General features: G+C 49.6%; 1 protein-coding gene across 1 annotated transcript in view; it reads left to right on the top strand.

The window, feature by feature from the left end:
• ERI3 (ERI1 exoribonuclease family member 3) overlaps positions 1–17063 on the top strand; it is a 131684-nt gene that overhangs the window by 80170 nt on the left and 34451 nt on the right. Inside the window, exon 7 of the mRNA XM_062497101.1 lies at positions 13370–13469. Within this exon, the coding sequence (XP_062353085.1) occupies positions 13370–13469 (100 nt within the window). The remainder of the gene's footprint in view (positions 1–13369; positions 13470–17063) is intronic.

The following is a 17063-nucleotide window of genomic DNA, read 5'->3' as shown; positions in this document are numbered from 1 at the left end:
GGAGTGCTCTGGTTTGAAGCTTGTTTGCCAGCTCTCTGGGGTGGTGCAGGGCGGCAGTGGGAAGGGCAGGCTGGCTTACATGTCTTGCTGTCATTCAGGGAGGGAGTAAGAGTGACCTGGTATGCTCTGCTATGTCCTCCTGATCAGCTCTGCCTCCTGGTGCCCCATGTCTCCTTATACCTCTGATTTGAAGCCCCAGCAGCTGTTCCCTGACACTGGAGCAGAGAGCTTGGATGCTGTGTGTGATCACTGAATGCCTGTTTGTGTACACATGTAATTGTGCTTTGCTGGTAAGGAACAATAGGACCCAAGGCAGGGCAGGTTCTGCTGAGCCAGGCAAAAATCAGTACTGCAGGTTGAAAATCTGAAAAATAAAATGCTGCAGGCGGGAAAGGTTGAGTGTCTGGTCAAGGAGGCAGCCATGTCATTTTGCCAGCTCTAGTCCTCCCCACGGACATCTAATTAGATTAGTGGTGAACTAACTGGGACACCTTGTTCCATACCAGCTTCTTACTCTTTGCTGGCACACTGGCAGCGGGCAGGCTGCCTGCCATGGTTCCACACTGGGAAAGCCAAGTGATCCACAGCCAAGTGCTTTCTGGACAGCCCATGGACCTACTCATTGCATCTCAGCCCTCCAACCCCCAGCTGCAGACCAGCTCTTCCCTGGGGACATTTGTTCCTATTTGTTCTTCATCTTTCCACCAGCCACAGCCAGGGCTGAGACAGCACGTGTAGGTTAGGGATGGGTTCATAGGGCAGCTGAAGGATGCTGAGAGGGTGGGATGAGTATTCCAGGACCCTACATCTCTGTTCTTGTACCGTGGCTGCATGGGGGCCATCCCTCTGCTACACATGGTCAGTAATGTTGGGCAGAGCTCCTGGAACTTTGTCCTCAGTTTACCATCAGGCAGCAAATCCTATTAGCATTTCCCAGGCTCACTGACTGCAAAGAGCCAGCTAAGCCACAGAATCTGGGCCTCAGCAGTGGTAAGCAGTGATGGCCCCTTCCACAGGGAGGAGGACCCAGGAGTATCCATGTGACTGGGTGTCACAGCCCTTCCTAGCACCTTACAGGACAATTGCAGACACAGTTAAAAGCCACAACCAGAAAGTGTCCCAGCTTGCCCAGTAAGGAGACCCTGCTTGGCTGGGTGCAGTGCAGTGTCCTTGCAGGACCCCAGCCCAGCCCAGAAGGTCAGTGAAGCCTGGTAGCATCTAAGAGCTGTGGAGGTGCCTTAAGCTCTCTTGGAAGACAAGTTGAGCTTTTGAGGACGCAAAGTCCTTCATTTCTGTCAACTGTGACATGATCTTCTCTGTCACCTTCTCAGGACTATAACATGGTGCTGGTGCCCCCTTTTCAGTCCAGGTGGCCAGTCCTGCCCCAAATTCCTGCCTGGCTGTAGCTGCTGTGGTTCATCCCCCCATGCCTCCTTTAATAACCTCAGGACCTTGCCATGTTCTCCTTGTAGGTCCCTTTATTCTCTGCTTTCATAACCTCTGTCCAAATTGATTCTCTCATGATGTGTTGCCCAACCCCTCAAACCATCTCCTTCTGTTTGTTCTTCCATTGAAATTGGGAAACCTCAATTTTGCCATTGGTGCCCCAGCAGGCTCTGCTAGCTGGGCTGCTTGCCTGGTGTTTGCATCCATCACAGCTCTTAGAGGCGCCTCTGCTTTAACCTCCTCAGTCTTAACCCTGACCTGAGTCAATAATCATGAGGAAGAGCTGCTGCTTAGATGATCCAGTGTAAACTCTACCTTTGATTAGACAGGTATCATCCCTAGGCACTGGCACAGCAGCATCTTGTTAGCTTTCCTTGGTGTTCCTTTACTGCAGCCATGAGAGCCTCCAATGCAGGCAGGGGATGGGCTGCTGCCCTAGTAATCTTTATTGATCTTTCCCCTGATGTCTCATGCATTGTATTTCTTGCTTTTCTCTCATTCTTCCAGCTGCCTCTCCTTTGAGCAGCTTTGCATCTTGTGGGAGTGCAGAGGAACTGTTTTTTTTTCAATTCTTGCAGAGCAGCAGCAGTCAGAGACTCCAGTATCTGTTAGATTGTTGCTCTGCCATGAAAACTTGGATTTTGCCCCCGTGTGTTTGCTGTCTGGGAGGAGGAGGTAAGAAGGAGCAGGGCAGGTATCTCCATACCCCTCTGTTCTGTTGTGTATGGACCAGTTTCTCTGCATTGTGCCTGAGGTGTTTTAGAGAAGGTCATACATCTGTCCCAAGAAGACCTGACCTAGTGAACATGAAAATGGAAGGGATTGTAGGATGTGAGCTGAGGGAGAGGTGTATGATAAGACATGCAAGATAGAAGTGGTGAGAAGCTCCTTCAGAATCACTCTAATTTCTTTCCCATCCTCCAGGACCTGTGTTTTCCAAACAGATTATGAAACTGAGCTGTGAACATGCTGGTCACCCAGCATCCCTCCCTTGCTGCCACCTTGCAAGCATCTAACCTTGGCAATGACAGGTAGTGGAAACCAGACAGTTGAACTACCTTGTCTGGCACCTGCACTGTGAATGGATGTGCAGTTGTACATAATCTCCCTCATGCTTTTCTCTTGGTAACCTGTCTGTGGGTCTCTGCCCTCTATGGTCCCATCGTCCCCATCTGGCATGTTTGTGCACAGCAGCTGAACCATCACCAGAGGTGTCCTTGCCAAAAGTGTCCAGACCACCATATGCTGAAACATGCTGTGTGTGGTGCAAAGGAGCAGTGTGTCTGCTCTGGACAAATGGCTTTGTTTTGCACTGGGAAAACTGGAATCAAAATGTTAAAGCAGTGTTTTGCACAGGAATAGATTGTTCCTTTCCAAAGGGCAGCAGTTCTGTCCCTGGCTTTTACTTTGTGGTTCCCAAGCAGAACTGTTCCCATACAGTGAAACAAGCCAATATTTTGGCTTTTCCATCCTGGCTTAGGATGAAAAGTAATGTCTTTGGTCTTTCAGTGGGGTGGACGCAGTTTCCCAGTCCTTTACAGCAAGAGCACACTCCCTGCCAGGAGGCAAGGATGAGTCCCAGGGATGTGTTGCTTCTGCTTTCAGCACGTTTGATCCAGCCCGTCTCTTTCAAGGTGTGTGGAAATGAGCTACAATCTCATCATTCCTGCAGAGGCTTCTCAGAGGAGATAGCAGAAGGGTCACAGCGCCTCTGGAAATCTCCCTTCAGGTGATGTGCCGTCGCATTTCACAGCAGACAGACAGAATAACCTTTAGGGCATGGTAAGAGGCAGCGTTTTGAACTCTGAGCTGGAGAGCTCAGGAGCTCATTTCTCTGACACATCATCTGTGTCCCTGCTGGTTCTTGCATCCCCCTGAAATACCTTTGTCCTAATCCATCACTTCCTTAGCTAGAATTTAAAAAAAAAAAAAGCTGAGCAGTTGGTCCCTTGTGTGCTGGCCACACAAAAGCTAGTATCTCCTGCAGAAATGCACCCGGATGTTCTGCTGTGGCAAATTTTGTCTTAATTTGAGCTGGTCTCAGTCTATGTGGAGGTGGGGGCCTGCCCCACCAGGCCAGCTCCTGGCAGCAGAACAGCCTCTCCTTTACTCACTCACCTTTCCTGCATTGCAGCCTCAGTACATGGGTCCTGAGTTGGGTTTTGTTCCCCCAGATTTATCTTTGCAGTAGTGGGGAGATGGGTGAGCTGGAGCCAGGTGAGCTGGGGTATGTGCATGCTGGTGCATGCTACCCCTACAAACCAGAGGCTGGGAGCACTGGGAGGAAATTGCTGGCTCTCCCTCCTCCCTGCTCTGGAGTAAATAATGGTACTTTTTATTTAGCTATTATTTCCCAGTGGCAGATATCTCCTTGGCTGTCTGTTTAACTATCTTTATCTCACCCTCCTTCTCTGTTTGATATAGTTATAGATAAACAGATAGCTACCTTATTAAATAACATGTTTTAAGAGACCAGTGGTATGGTTAACATAATGCAGCAGCTGTTGATTTGTCTTTCACTGTTGGTTTGTTTTTTGTTGTTTTTTTTTTTTTCTTAAGGAAATACTTTAAATAAGGGATACTTCATCTATTAAAAAAAATACACTTGTAGCAGCTGCTAAGCCCATCCATAAGCCTGCTTTACGTTGTATTTGTGATGGGACTGACAGTGCATGGAGGAGCCTGATTATACACAATTCCATTTTAGCAAGCCCTGCGATGTAATTTCACAGGGCGATCAGTGTTTGAATGTAATAGCAGCCTGTGCTAAGGTGTCAGAATATTAAAGGCGCTAATGGAAAAGCTCCCTGGTACACAAGGGGGACAGCATTACGGGAGACGTCGCAGATGGCTGGGCACTAAACTAATGGGGCAGGATCCAAAAAGGGAAAAAAAACCTAGAGAAGGCAGAGCTCACGGGAGCACGGGCACCTGCTTCCCTCTCACACGGAAATTAAACAGCAAGCGAGGGAGAGGCGAGCGTGTGTGTGTGTAAAGATAGAAATTGAGGGGGGAAAATACCCCCTCTTGAAAGGCTTGAAGGTTTTAACAGCAAGCCCGGTGCCAGGTTTGCTTCGGAAAGGCTTAGGGTTAGAGTGAAGGGGTGTGTGGGGAGGTCTGAGCATCACAGCCATAGTCTGCCCTGGAAAGAGAAGACTGATGGATGGATACTGTTACCCACCCTATCATAATATGGCAAAACTGCAGCTCTTTTTGGTGGTTGTTCATCTCTAGTTAAATCCAAGGAGGGTGAGGTGTATCCAGCTTGCAGCTGCCCTGACAGCTCAGTTCTGCAGCAAGGTGCAACTGCTGGGGCCATCGTGTGCATTTCTGTCTTCCTATATACAGGGGCTGACACTGGCTCTGATTACAGGGCAGTGTCAACATTTTCCTGTTTTCCGGCACACTTAGAGGCATCTTCTCCCTCCCTGTGAACCCCCCAGTTTCCCGAAGAGCAGCCAGAATTGGACCAATCCATTCCTGTCTGTGTGGAGAGGCTTCTGTGCCTGTGGTGAATCATCCATGAAGTGTGCTTGTGGGTTTTCCTTGGTATCATACCCAGCTTCCCGCTCTGCTGGCCACAAAGCTGTGGTAGGGAAAGGCTTAGTGCTGCTTTCCTGCTTGAATTGGCCCCACAGGGGCTGGGGTGGTCAGGGGATAGCACTGCAGGACGTGAGTCTGTCCTTCCAGGGCTGGAAGGGTAAATCAGCCACGTGTAGGTACTCCCTGGAAGCTGTCTGCCATGTCGTCATGTGTCTCTGCCTTTCAGGCACTAATCGGGAGCTGCTTGTGTGTCTTTGTGCTGGGAGCCAATTGCATACATCAGATTAATCCAGCTTGGGTCTGTCACCCTGCAATGCCACCAGGAATGCAGGGGCACCATAAGAAGTCAGCCCTGCCACTTGTCCTTGGGAAAGGTGCTGGTCATGTGTCACCCATACCCTCTGTTCATGCTAGCAGCCCCCATCCTTGGGCTGCTTTCATGGTGGTTTATGGCTGTCCTTGTGCCCTCTCCTGGGCCTGCACTGGCTTGTGCACTCCCCAGCTCTATTTCCCAGCCATCCAGGAACCCAGGCCTGTAGTTTTGTTTTGCTTGTGGCCAAACTCAGGGCTTTGACCCAGATATCCACAGCATTAACCTAGTGTGTCACCAGCCGCAGAGCACACAGCAGTCAAGAACATTTTATCCAGGATAATCCATAGCCTGGGAGCAAGGCAAAGACTGTTCTTGTTCAAACACAGGGAAATGTGAAGCCTAAACCGCTTGGCACTTTGACACCCTGGAGTCAGGCACACCAGTGTGTTTTTATTGCAGCCTAAGCCAGGGCACATGGTAAACCTGCATGGCAGCAGGGACACCTTTCTGCTGCCTGATGGGACCACAGCATCCATGCACCCTGGAGAGGGTAATGGAGGGGCTCTTGGTGGCTTGCAGGGTCCCTCCTGCCCCTCCCTGAAGTTCAGAGGAGTTTTAGCAGTGAATTTGTACAGTTGTGGCTGAGTTGAGATATTGCCAGGACACAAGCAGGATGAGGCTGCTCAGATGTGCCTGGATGGGAATAAGCAAGGCAAGATATCACAATGTGCCTCAGTTTCCCTTTTGGAGAGCTCCTATGTACAGAGCTCTGATGGCATGGGCTGCTTATTTTAGTAAGGAGAAAGCACATATATAGTTATGCAGCATCCTCTGCATCTTCTCTGACATCTTGGTGCCTTCCCTTAAGACTGACCTGTCCTCCTCCCACGTTCTGGGGGTACCTTACCCTCTGTAAAGCATTTCCCAAAAGTGGGCAGAGCCAGGCAGCTCCTGTGTGCCTAGTACTCACCTTTCAAAAAACAGACCATTTTTATTTGTTTAATTTATTCCTTGATGTGAGGCATAAAGTTGTTTCTGTTCTAACAAGCAGCTTTGCAAATGGACTGGACACCAGCTGGGCTTGCCAAAGGCTCCTCCATCCAGGACACAAGGGAAGCTGGCTGTGTGGCACTGATCTGTGAAAAGCCCTTGTGTGAAGAGGGCAGAGTACCAGGCAAAGCCTCAGCACCTTTTTAGCAATGTGAGAGGATTTTGTCCAGATCTCATCCTCTCACTGGCAGGAATTTCCAATTTTTCCTTACTTCAACCCAAGTGGGGCCAGACCCCATGCATGGTGTCCTCTTTTTCAGTATGTCAGCTGTTCTCCTTCCCCCTACAGCTCTTGGTGGGTTTGTGCTCTGGAGAGTGATGTTCCCTGGGAAAGGGAACTGCTCACTTCTTCCCCAGCATCATCCCATTTCCAAACCCCAGCCAGACCATGTCCTGCAGTGGTACTGCAGATATATTTGGCAAAGGACTAAATGCTTTTGTCACCCCCCACCCAGTAATGATTGGCACAGATGTTTAATTCAAGGCTTAGGTTCACAGGTGCTACATTGGGCAAAAGTTGTTTTTGTGCACCCTGTACCACTCATGAGTGTTCTCAGTGCGCTGAGAGAAACTAATTAAACATGAGTGGTGTTGATGCTGTACCTGGTCAGACTGGAGGCCCCTCTTGCCACTGTGTTTGTAGAAATTAAATGCCTCTTGTTAGTGGTGCAGCAGAGATCTCTAATGTGCGTGGACAGAAAGGCAGGGATGGATGGAGTTGGTGTCAGGGCAGCAATTGCTTATCGTGCCTTATCTGGGAATATGAAACTGTATTGCATGACATCCAGAGGCAGGCTGAATAGATATGCCAATTCATCTCGAGCCTGGGCTTTGACAAGCTAGACTGCCCTTGTTGAAAGGCATCAGTCAAACAAGAGCTGCTGGCTGCTTTTCCCTTTTTTATACTTTCTCTCGCTCCCGCGCTCCCTCTCCCTCTCTCGCCGCCTCCCCTCCCTCCACCTCTTTTTTCTAAGCTTTTTCCACACAAAATTGAAAAGCTTTGGAAATAATAATAATAAAAGCCCCCCAAACTAATACCATTTTAAGTACACCCCCCTCCCTCCCCAAATGGGATTGATAAGGAACCCCAGTGTATGAAGGCATGTTTAGATAACATTGAGAATATTATAGCGGGTGAGAGAAAGTAGGGGGAAAAGCTTCCTGCCGCGTCTAAGCCGGGAAAGGCGACGGCACCCGGGCTAATACGAGTGTTTAATATTTGATGTGTTGGGATAAAGCAGGATCACCTTCGAATTGAATTGAGTGTCAGAATGAGAATCTATTACTGAAATTCTTGTGTGATTTGACAGCAAAGCAGACGATGTTATTCTTCACTAGTTACCGCAATCTTCTCCCCTACATCACTTAAATATTTTTTTCTTTGCTTGAGTAAACACACATTATCCTTTTTTTTCCACCTCCCTTTCCTTTTTTCTCTCCCTCTTTTATACTTATTTTTTTATTTATTTTTTTCTTAAATCAAACCTGCCTTTCACAGGGCTGATGGAGTAGATTGTTATTTCTTTATTTGTCCTATTAAATGGAATTCCTGATCATTTAATCCTGCTTTTGTAAGTGATTTAAAAATACTTGAAAAGCTGTGAATGTGGCAGCAATTCTGACTAAACTGCTTAAAAGGCACACATTACACCTGGGTTTAGCTCCTGCCTCCTGACAGCCAGCAAGGGTAGCAGGCTCCAGCGCTGCCAGAGCCATCCCAGGCTCCATGCCTCCATCCTGGCAGGCAAGCTTTCCTCTGTGCCTTCCCTGTGACAGAGGGGTTCTGCTATTGTCAGCTGGGGCTTGGCAAGTGCTTATTCATTACCTGACTCTTCTTTAATTGCATTCAACCCTGTTCAGGAGCCTCCTACTAAATGATTTGGCGGTGGGGTCAGCCCCTTAGCAGTATTACACTTGCCTTGTATCATGCTGGTACATTTGCATGGCAAGAAATTCCAACAAGAAGTGTCTACCTCCCATTCCTGCACTGGCATGCAATTAGAATGGGAACACCCTGGAGCCTCCAGTGTCCTGGGTGCTATTCAGGGATGTCCTGCAAGACAATCCCAGCCCCAAAACCTTACAGTCACAAAAAACATTTCAAACTATGTTTAAAAGCCCACTTAGCTGTAGATGTGACCTCTTTTTTCTTCCCACTGTACGAGGTAATATGAAATCTTGACACCTCATTGTGGCAGCAGTGGAATAAGGGCAGTTAGATGGGAAATGCTTATTTTGGGTGGATGCAGTGCACAGTTGACATGACAGGAGGAAGATGATTTTGCTGTTCCAAAGACATTTTCTCCATTGCAGAAATGTGAGGGGTTCACCTTCGATCAGCAGGCAGCTGTGCCCAGCCTGATTCTGGGGGAACACAGCTGGTACCTGCTGCTTGCCCAAGCTAAGGGCAGCTGGGAGTTCTCACACCTTCTTTCTGTGTATTTAAAACCATGTATTTTTCATGTGTCTTTTTGAAATTCTTAATGGAGATTTTCATCAAAACCCACCACTTTTATTCCTTGGTGCCCACCCTTCAGCACCTCTTAGACTGCTTAAGCTCCTTTGCTCCTGGGAGGATTTTTTCCAAAAGGAAATATTTTCTCTGTGTATTAATATTAATATTAAAATTACAATTAGCAGATGAAACATAGTATATAAAACATCTTGGTAGGACATGTAAAATAGAATGAGTTGCCCAGCTGGTCAGGGCAGGACACTCTGTGCCAGTCCTGGCAGTTCTTGCTGCCGTGGTTTGTGAACATGCTCACGCCATTGCAAAGCACAAAGGTCTGCTTCCCTCCTGCCCTTCAGCTAAAGCATCCAGGGTAATGCAATGCCAGCAGCTCTAGTGGAGGGCAGAGGGGCCAGGAGCTGGCCAGCAGGTCACAGCATGGCCATGTGTGAAAGAACAAGGCTGGCTCTGCCGACATCAGTGCCTTGACTTAGCAGAGCTCTGGCAGCTCTGTGAGAACCAGCTCTGTTCCTCCCTCTGCATATGGGGAGAATTTGTGGGGTTCCCTTATTCTGACTTCTGAACAGGTGCCTGTTTATATGCTGTGGGGTGTTTAATTTTGCCTTAATGTGACTCCCGAACACAGTTTTTGTGAAGTGAGCTGGGCATTTCCCCATAAATAAATGATGGAGCATTATTCAGTCCACTTAGATCAATACATCAGCTTGACAAGTTCCAGTTCCGGGAATTTTCTGACCCCCTGTAACATCTTCTGTGCAGTCGTGCTACTTAAAATCCATGGTGTGCAGCCTAAACAAACTCCAGAGAGCAGCACATCAGGACCCAGCTGTGTTGGTGCAGTTGCTTTGCCAGCCCCAGCGTTGCTGGGGATAGACACTGATGTGCACATGGATTGCATGCAAGGCCAAGGAGAGCCAAGCACAGTACCAGACTGTACAAGCAACCACCACCATAGGATTGCCCAGCCTCACTGGCACACTCTCTGTCCCAGCTCAGGGACATCTTTGTACCCCAGGGCTGTCAGAAACAGGACACAGAACTTGTTTCAGGCTTTTTGCAATCTGAGATAGATGCGTTATAGCTACTGGGAAGGTGTGTGTGTGACCTGGTGCAACAGGAGGTTGGTTTCAGACCTGTTTTTTGCTCTGTTATAAAGCCAGCCTCAGATGCTGTGATTCTGTGCATGTATCATCTCTGTGCCCTATGTTGTATCCCCACTTCTGGTTTTTGGATTTTCTGCAGGATATGTGGGGTGCAGGTTACCTAATGACCTACCTCCCCACACCAGCACTTGTTTAAAAAGGTGTGGATTATCTGTGGTGCTTGCTCTATGCATGGAAACACAGTATGTTCCTAATCTCCTGCTGCTATTAGCTCACATTTATCACAGGTGTATCTGCATACCTTTGATTCAAGATGCCTCCATCAGGGACCCAGGCCGGTACTTGTCTGTGAACTGCTGTGTATGCCTATGGGATTGCTTAAGTAAATAAATATAATTAATAATCATCTGACTTCAGAGCAGCATTGGCAGGGAGGTAAATGCAGCCTTCATAGAATTACAAACAAAATCAGGAAAAAAGGAGAACCTTTCTAGGAGATCATATGAATGAAAATAATTGTGTTCAGGCTGCTTGCAAATGATTCTGTAAACACTGTTCAAGTGGTTTTTAGCAGATCAAAAACACTGAGTTTCTGTCTAAATTGGAATTTTGGCCAGAACCATTTAAAAATAGATTTTTTAAAAAGATGCCTGCATTTTTATCAGTTAAAATACAGATAAAAAATTAAAAACACACGGCCCTGGCTCTGCTTTAGTGTCTGACCTAAAAGGGAGTAACCCAGTCTCTGCAACACTCAAGCTGAACCAGAGGGAGGGACAAAGTAGTGCAATTTCCTCACAGAAAGGGTTTCATGGCATTTTTTGAAATGGAATTTTTGGCTTGCAAGTGAACCAGGAGCATCTCAGACTTTCTCACAGTTTGCCACAGCAATAAGCACTGAAGGGACAGGGGTGTGCACCACTGCTGGCAGGGAAGTGTTTGACACCAGTGTCCCAGCAGCTCCCGTGAGCCAGTGGCCACAGCCACCCCTGCAGGCTGGGTACCACTGGTGTTGGTGAGCCACTGGTGCTCTCTGCCTCGCTTTAACAGTCAGAAGAAGAACTTTGCTGTTTAAAGATTAAACGTTGTCTTTAAATATTAAACAGCAAAGCTCTTTGCTCTTGATTGTGTGGCTGCTGCCAGCAGGCGGCTCAGAATTGCCACTTTTAATTAAAAAACTTTATTTTCCAGCACAGCCCAGCAGTGGCTCCTCCTCTCAGCCAGCGGTGGTTGACCTCTCCCCTGCCTTCATCCCTTCATCATCGCTGCCTGCACTTCCCTCTGCCTGCAGCAGTGATGGTCCCTGCCAGCCCCGGAGTGTGAGCAGCCTTGTCTGGGACTGATCAATCCTCCTGGCACTTCCTTCCAAAACCCCAGGAAAAACAATTAAAACCCGATCGATCCTGCAGGCAGCTTTGAATATGCATAAGTGCACACTTGACCTTCAGTGGTCAGGCCAACTTCCACCCCAGCTGCTTAGGTAGTTTGCTCAGGTATTGCAGCTGTACCAAATGACCTTGATCAGGAAAGCAGAATGGGATGCAGAGATGGGCCTGGTGCTGATCCAGGGGCTGGGGCACGTGCTGCCAGCTCCCTGCTGCTGCTGCAGAGCCACGGGAGGCAGCCTGAGGTTGGCAGTGGCACCCGGCAGCCAGGAGCTTTCCAAAGCTGTCCCCGTGGCTTTCCCAGGATCCTGCCAGTCTCCTGCTCTGCTCCCTCAGTTGCTTCTGGCCAGAGTCCAAGGGATGTCTTGGCTGGGAAGGCAGCCTGTGATATGGTAACTCCCTGGGCAGGGACACCCTGGTCTTTCCCCATCCAGGGATATCCTTTCCCCAGGGATGGCCCCCACTGCTTTCCAGCTACTGGTGCTGAGGGATGGAGCCCAGGAGAGGGAACAACTTGTGGAACTGCTTCTGCCACCCGGCTGCTGGGTGGCAGGGTCCCATTCTGCCACCCCAACCTCTGGCTCCCCCCACCCTGTGGCTGGCTGGCCCGCATCCTGGTCATGGCAGGGAACATAACACAGCGTGTTTGTCAAAGGCAAAGGAAATCTCCCCGTTGTGTACACAAAGCGTAATTTCAGTGAATTATGCATAGACTTAATTAGGAGTTTTAATTGCTAATCATCTCCCAACAGGATTAGCAATGCTGTCTATTAATTATCTGTGAAGCCCCCTGTTTTGCTAAGGCAGGAGTAACAAAGCAGCATGAATGGCTACATAGGCTACTAATAAATTAACTCCCCCAAGCCCTGTGGCTCCCAGGGGGGCTACCTGCAGAAGGGACTGCTCAGGTGCTGGACCTGCCCACTCTAGACAGAGCAGCAGGTAGCAGGAAAGAGGGGCTGACAGGAGGTCCCAGCAGCAGGCAGGTGGCTGCTGGGCTGGTGGGGGACACCTCTCAGCTCTGGTCACCCAGTTCATCCCCATTCCTGCCGCAGAGAGTATCTCCATGGCATTTGCAGCCTGCAGAGGGTGTCAGCAATGCCCTGCCACACTGTGGCTGCGGTTAGCGATGATCCCCCGCTGCAGGAGAGAGATAGGGGCTGCTGGATTGACCTGATCTCATCTGGGGACAATGGCCCTCACGGCAGTAAAGATAGTGCCAGCATGAGCGACGCTAAGCCCACGCACCCTTCTTACTGCTCACAATGCGTTCTGAGCTTAATTCCTCAAGATGAAGAAGATACGTGGCTGTCAGGCTGTAATTACAGCTGTGCGTGTGACATGGAGGCCCGGCTGCTTTTATGTTTGCATTGTCCAGTGGGTTTTTGTGCTGCTTGGACTCCCAGCTGCCTTGCTCCTCCTGGAAGCCCTGCCAGGGGATGCTGTGGCCAGGCTTTGTGCAGTGGGGTGAGCAGCACTGTCTCCCAGCAGAATTTGTCACAGTGGTGGAGAGCACTGAGGCAACCAGGGCTTGGGGGTGGAAAGGAGAGGGAGCTGGGATGGCTGTGCTTGCCAGAGGATAAGGGGCCTGCTGGCCAGGCCAGCCTGGGAATTAGCACTGCTTTCCAAAACCCCCTGACTGCTGTTGACAACCCTGTTAAGGCAGGAGTGGGTGGATGTTTTTGGAGCAGCTAACAGACATAGGAGATGATCTTATAGCCCCTGGCTTTCCCCCCCACAGCATGACAAAGGTGGCCTTGAGTGATGCAAACCCCTCTGTCGCAAGAGTTGTCATGTGTACAGGACACCTCCAGAGAGTCTGAACACCTCTAAGGAGAATCAGGTGGGACAGGGCAGGGTGAGAGTTCTTTGTGTGGGTAATTCCAGAAGAGCTGCTGCGAGGGTGATGTGCAGGTCCACACTGAACACTATGAACACAGACACACACCAGCCCCTGAACACAGACCCACTCCAGCCCCAAGAGCAATCAGAGCTGGGCAAGTACAGATCATGCTTGCACATGGGCTATGTCTGACCCTCTGCTTCTCTTTTCCAGGCGTACAGCTTTGCCATGGGGAGTTGGCCAAAGAATGGGCTCTTAGACATGAACAAAGGACTGAACCTACAGCACATAGGGAGGCCTCACAGCGGGATAGGTGAGTGATGCTGCCCCATGCCATTTCCATCTCCACAGCTGCTGCTCCCACTGTGTGGGATATGCCTCTGCTCTAAGACATTGTCCAGTCTGGGGTGCCAAGAACAAACCAAAGGGCTGCAGAGTCCGTGGTGGAAGGGATGAAGATGTGTCAGGGCAGAATGGGCACATGGATGACCTCTCTATCCCTTGCACGTGCCAGTGTGCCAGACATACCTGCCTATCCCTCTGGCTAGGGAGCTGATTCTCTCCTAGACTGCTCTAGCATTGCTTGGGTTAGGGTTGGGTGTGGGCAGCACCAAGTGCCTGGAGCACAGCACAAGGGTCCCCAGGCTGGGTGGGATGCTCTCCCTGTTGGACCAATCCTCCAATTGCTCAGGCTGCTGCAGTCCTTGGAAAGGAAGCTGTGCTGCTTGGCTTGGGAACTGGCTGGAATCACACTGCAGAGTGAAGATGCGTGATCCCAGCTGGAGAACTGAATCACTGTCCTGTTTGCTAACATCTATGATGAGTTTCATGGTCCTGCAGCCTGCTCCAAGATAAACTGATAAACAGTGCTCTGAGATAAACAGTGGCAGAGTTCCATGTATCCCCCAACTCCTCTGCACCAGGGATCAAAGTGATATGAGGGAGACCTGCCCCGGACACTGAGACCATATATTTGCCTACTGCTTAGCACTGGGGATGCAGAGCTGGTACAGCAGCAGGCTGTGGTACGGGCCAGAGCTCAGATTTGCTGTGCTGTAGACAGGGCTGTGACTCAGGACTGCATCACTCTTATTTGTCTTGTTTCTCTGTGGAGCAGTAGATCGCCTCTTGGAGACCAGTAGTCAGGTATTCTCTCTGCCTCCCAGCCTTTCATCCACAGTGACTTTTGAGCATTAAAGTTTGCAAGGAGGTAAGATTTACTTGGAAATCACTGGCTACCTGACCCTTGAAGAGGCTGTTTAATATTGTTTCAAGACTCTAACCATTAAACTCTCCAATCAATCCAAGTTAAGGAGATGAATTATTTAAAGCTCACCAGCTTTTAATTAGCAGGCTCCTTTTGAACTATGGATCTGGTTGCATTATTGACAGAGGTAGCATTAAAATTTGCTTCCCTGCCTGGGAGCAGATTTGCCTGGATTGTGTGCCATGTTGGGAGGATCATGGGGAGGGGAGCAGGAACTGCAGGAGCTGTGTGTGCCTGTCCTGCTCTGGGGACCTGGGTCTTTTCTAGGGTTTCCTGGTAGATGCAGAGTTGGTTTCTGCCTCATCATTCCTCATTTTATTTGTGTGATGAGCTCTCTTGTTGCTGTCATCCGTTACTCCAGCAAAGTGTCCCCATTCTCTGGAGTATCATCTGTCTGCTGTTAGTTTCTGCCCCTTTATCTCAGTGCTGCTGTCTTGCACACATGTGACTTCTCTGCCTGACAGAGTTCAGGGATTTGCTACTCATGTCCCTTCCCATTCCACCCCTTTAGGAGCATTTTGCCAAACTTCCTCTGTGGAGGAGCTCTCCCAGCACAGGGTGAGCCATGGGCTAATTGCCCATGGAAAGCAAGGCCCAGCACCCAAACTCCCTTCTTGCAGCGCTCCATCCCAATGGCAAACCTGCCTTTCCCACACTGCTTGGAAGGGGTTTTACATGGGTGCTGTGAAGGATGCCAGGCCAGCAGTGTGACAGTGTGACATCTTGATACTGCCAGCAGTGCACACATGCCCTGTGTGTTAGAGCCTGCTGGCTGCTCCGTTTGAGCTGGTTCCAGAGCAGATCTGTCCTGGGTGTCTACAATGCTCTGACTACCTGCAGAGGTGGTAGCCGCTGGCATCGTGTGCCTGGTGGCTTTACCAGCAGGCTGAGTACACCAGAGTGAACTGGAGTCAGGGAGAAGAACTCCTCCTTCCAGCCAGCTTGGCACCACCAGGCACAGCTGCTGCACAGGGCTGCTGGCTTCATGGCTTGTTGCCCCATGTCCCTCTGGGAGAAGGCTTGGGGCAATGCTGGTGTCTAGACACCTGCCTTACCTGGCATTTTTTTCAAAGAACCAGCTTCCCGGCTTTCTGGCCACTTCATTTCCCAGCCTGGCCTAGGCATGGATCAGGTGTTGGTTCTAGTGACAGCCCAAGAGGTTCCCAAGTCAAGGGCTGAGGAGGGACTGCTCATTGCAGATGCAGCCTGGCTTGGGTCCAGCGTTGCTGCCTCATCCTGGAGACAGCGTCAGCCCTCCACAGCCAAGTCCTTCCATACTGGCCACTGGGACTGGGCACAGTCATTCCAATTGCTGATGGTCACCCTTTAGCCTTACCTCTCTCTTCTTCATCCTTTTTGACTGCCCATGCATTAGTGTTGGGAGGAGCCATACATCCCTTTCCCTGCTCAGGCTGTCCTTCCCTTCCCTCTCTGACTGTATAGAGCCTTGCTCCCAACACAGCCTTCCCTTCTCAGCCAAATAAAGGACCCTTAATCAAGGTCTGCTGCAGAAGGAAATGGAGAACAGTGAAGACTGTTCTCAGCTGCCAGCCTGCCCACAGTGATATAAGGAGCTGGCTGTGGAGAGCCTCCCTTCTCTTTCTGCTCAGCCCTGGAGTGCAACAGTGTTGAGGGAATGTTAGGAAGCCGAGAGGAGGATTCCTGGATCATCTAAGGGGGGGCAGCCTCTGATTTTCATGGCCTTCGTGGGTCACTGATGGCCAAAAATCTGCAAACCAAACAGGACTGAGAAGGGAGCAGCAAGGAGATTTGACAGCCAGTCTCACCAGTTTCACAGGTACCATGCAATGAGTGTCTGTGCAGCTCCTTTTCTGGCAGTCTGGGGAGCAGTCCAGGGAGATGCAAACATTCCTGTGATGCTTCAGTGTGCTTATGCAGGAATGCACAACACGGATATTTCCCTTCAAATCTGACAGAAAAATTGCAGTGGATAGCCACTTGTTTTTGCAAACAATTTGCAAGGAATTTTGCCGTCTTGCCTGATGGATTCTGTATTGCTTTGTTTTCAAATCACCCTCTGTTTCACTGTCTCAGCAGGTATCTGTTCCAAATCCCTCCACTTGACATGCCCTGGAACCTGTTCTGCTCTATGTTTCATCTTCTTTCCTTCATCATGTTCAAAATCTGCAGAGTTCAGGGTGCTTGACACTTCAGGGGGCTTGCAGGGCCAAGGCCAGATTCTGGATGGGAACCACCTTTAGCATCCAGTGAATACAGGCAGGATGGGCTCGTACTGGAGCACAGTGGAATCTCCCTAATCCCCTGGAACACACAGCAAATTGCTGCACAGAGCTCAGGTTCTAGCTTTTGTATGGTTTCTATTCAGCAACAGCTGCCTTGGGGTGGGATGGGGGCAGGTCTAGTGCCATTGAGTTCTTGAGAGGGAAAATGTAAAGGAGCTGGGGAAAATGTACATATTTCAGGATAAGGAGATAGAAAAGTCCTGCTCCAGCAGATAAGGATGCAGGAATTCCTTGGGAGATCAGAAAGGAGCAAAAGAGTTATGAAGCCTAATCTTTCATGCTCTTTCTTGGGTTGATACTTCGGCTTTAAGGATTCCTTCTGGGCTGCATGTGTCCCTTGAGACTAGAGAGGACATTTTTTTGCAATTTCCATCTC

Source organism: Cinclus cinclus, chromosome 8 (assembly GCF_963662255.1).
Source record: "Cinclus cinclus chromosome 8, bCinCin1.1, whole genome shotgun sequence".
Classification (NCBI taxonomy): domain Eukaryota; kingdom Metazoa; phylum Chordata; class Aves; order Passeriformes; family Cinclidae; genus Cinclus; species Cinclus cinclus.
This window is presented reverse-complemented; position numbering and strand designations above follow the sequence as displayed.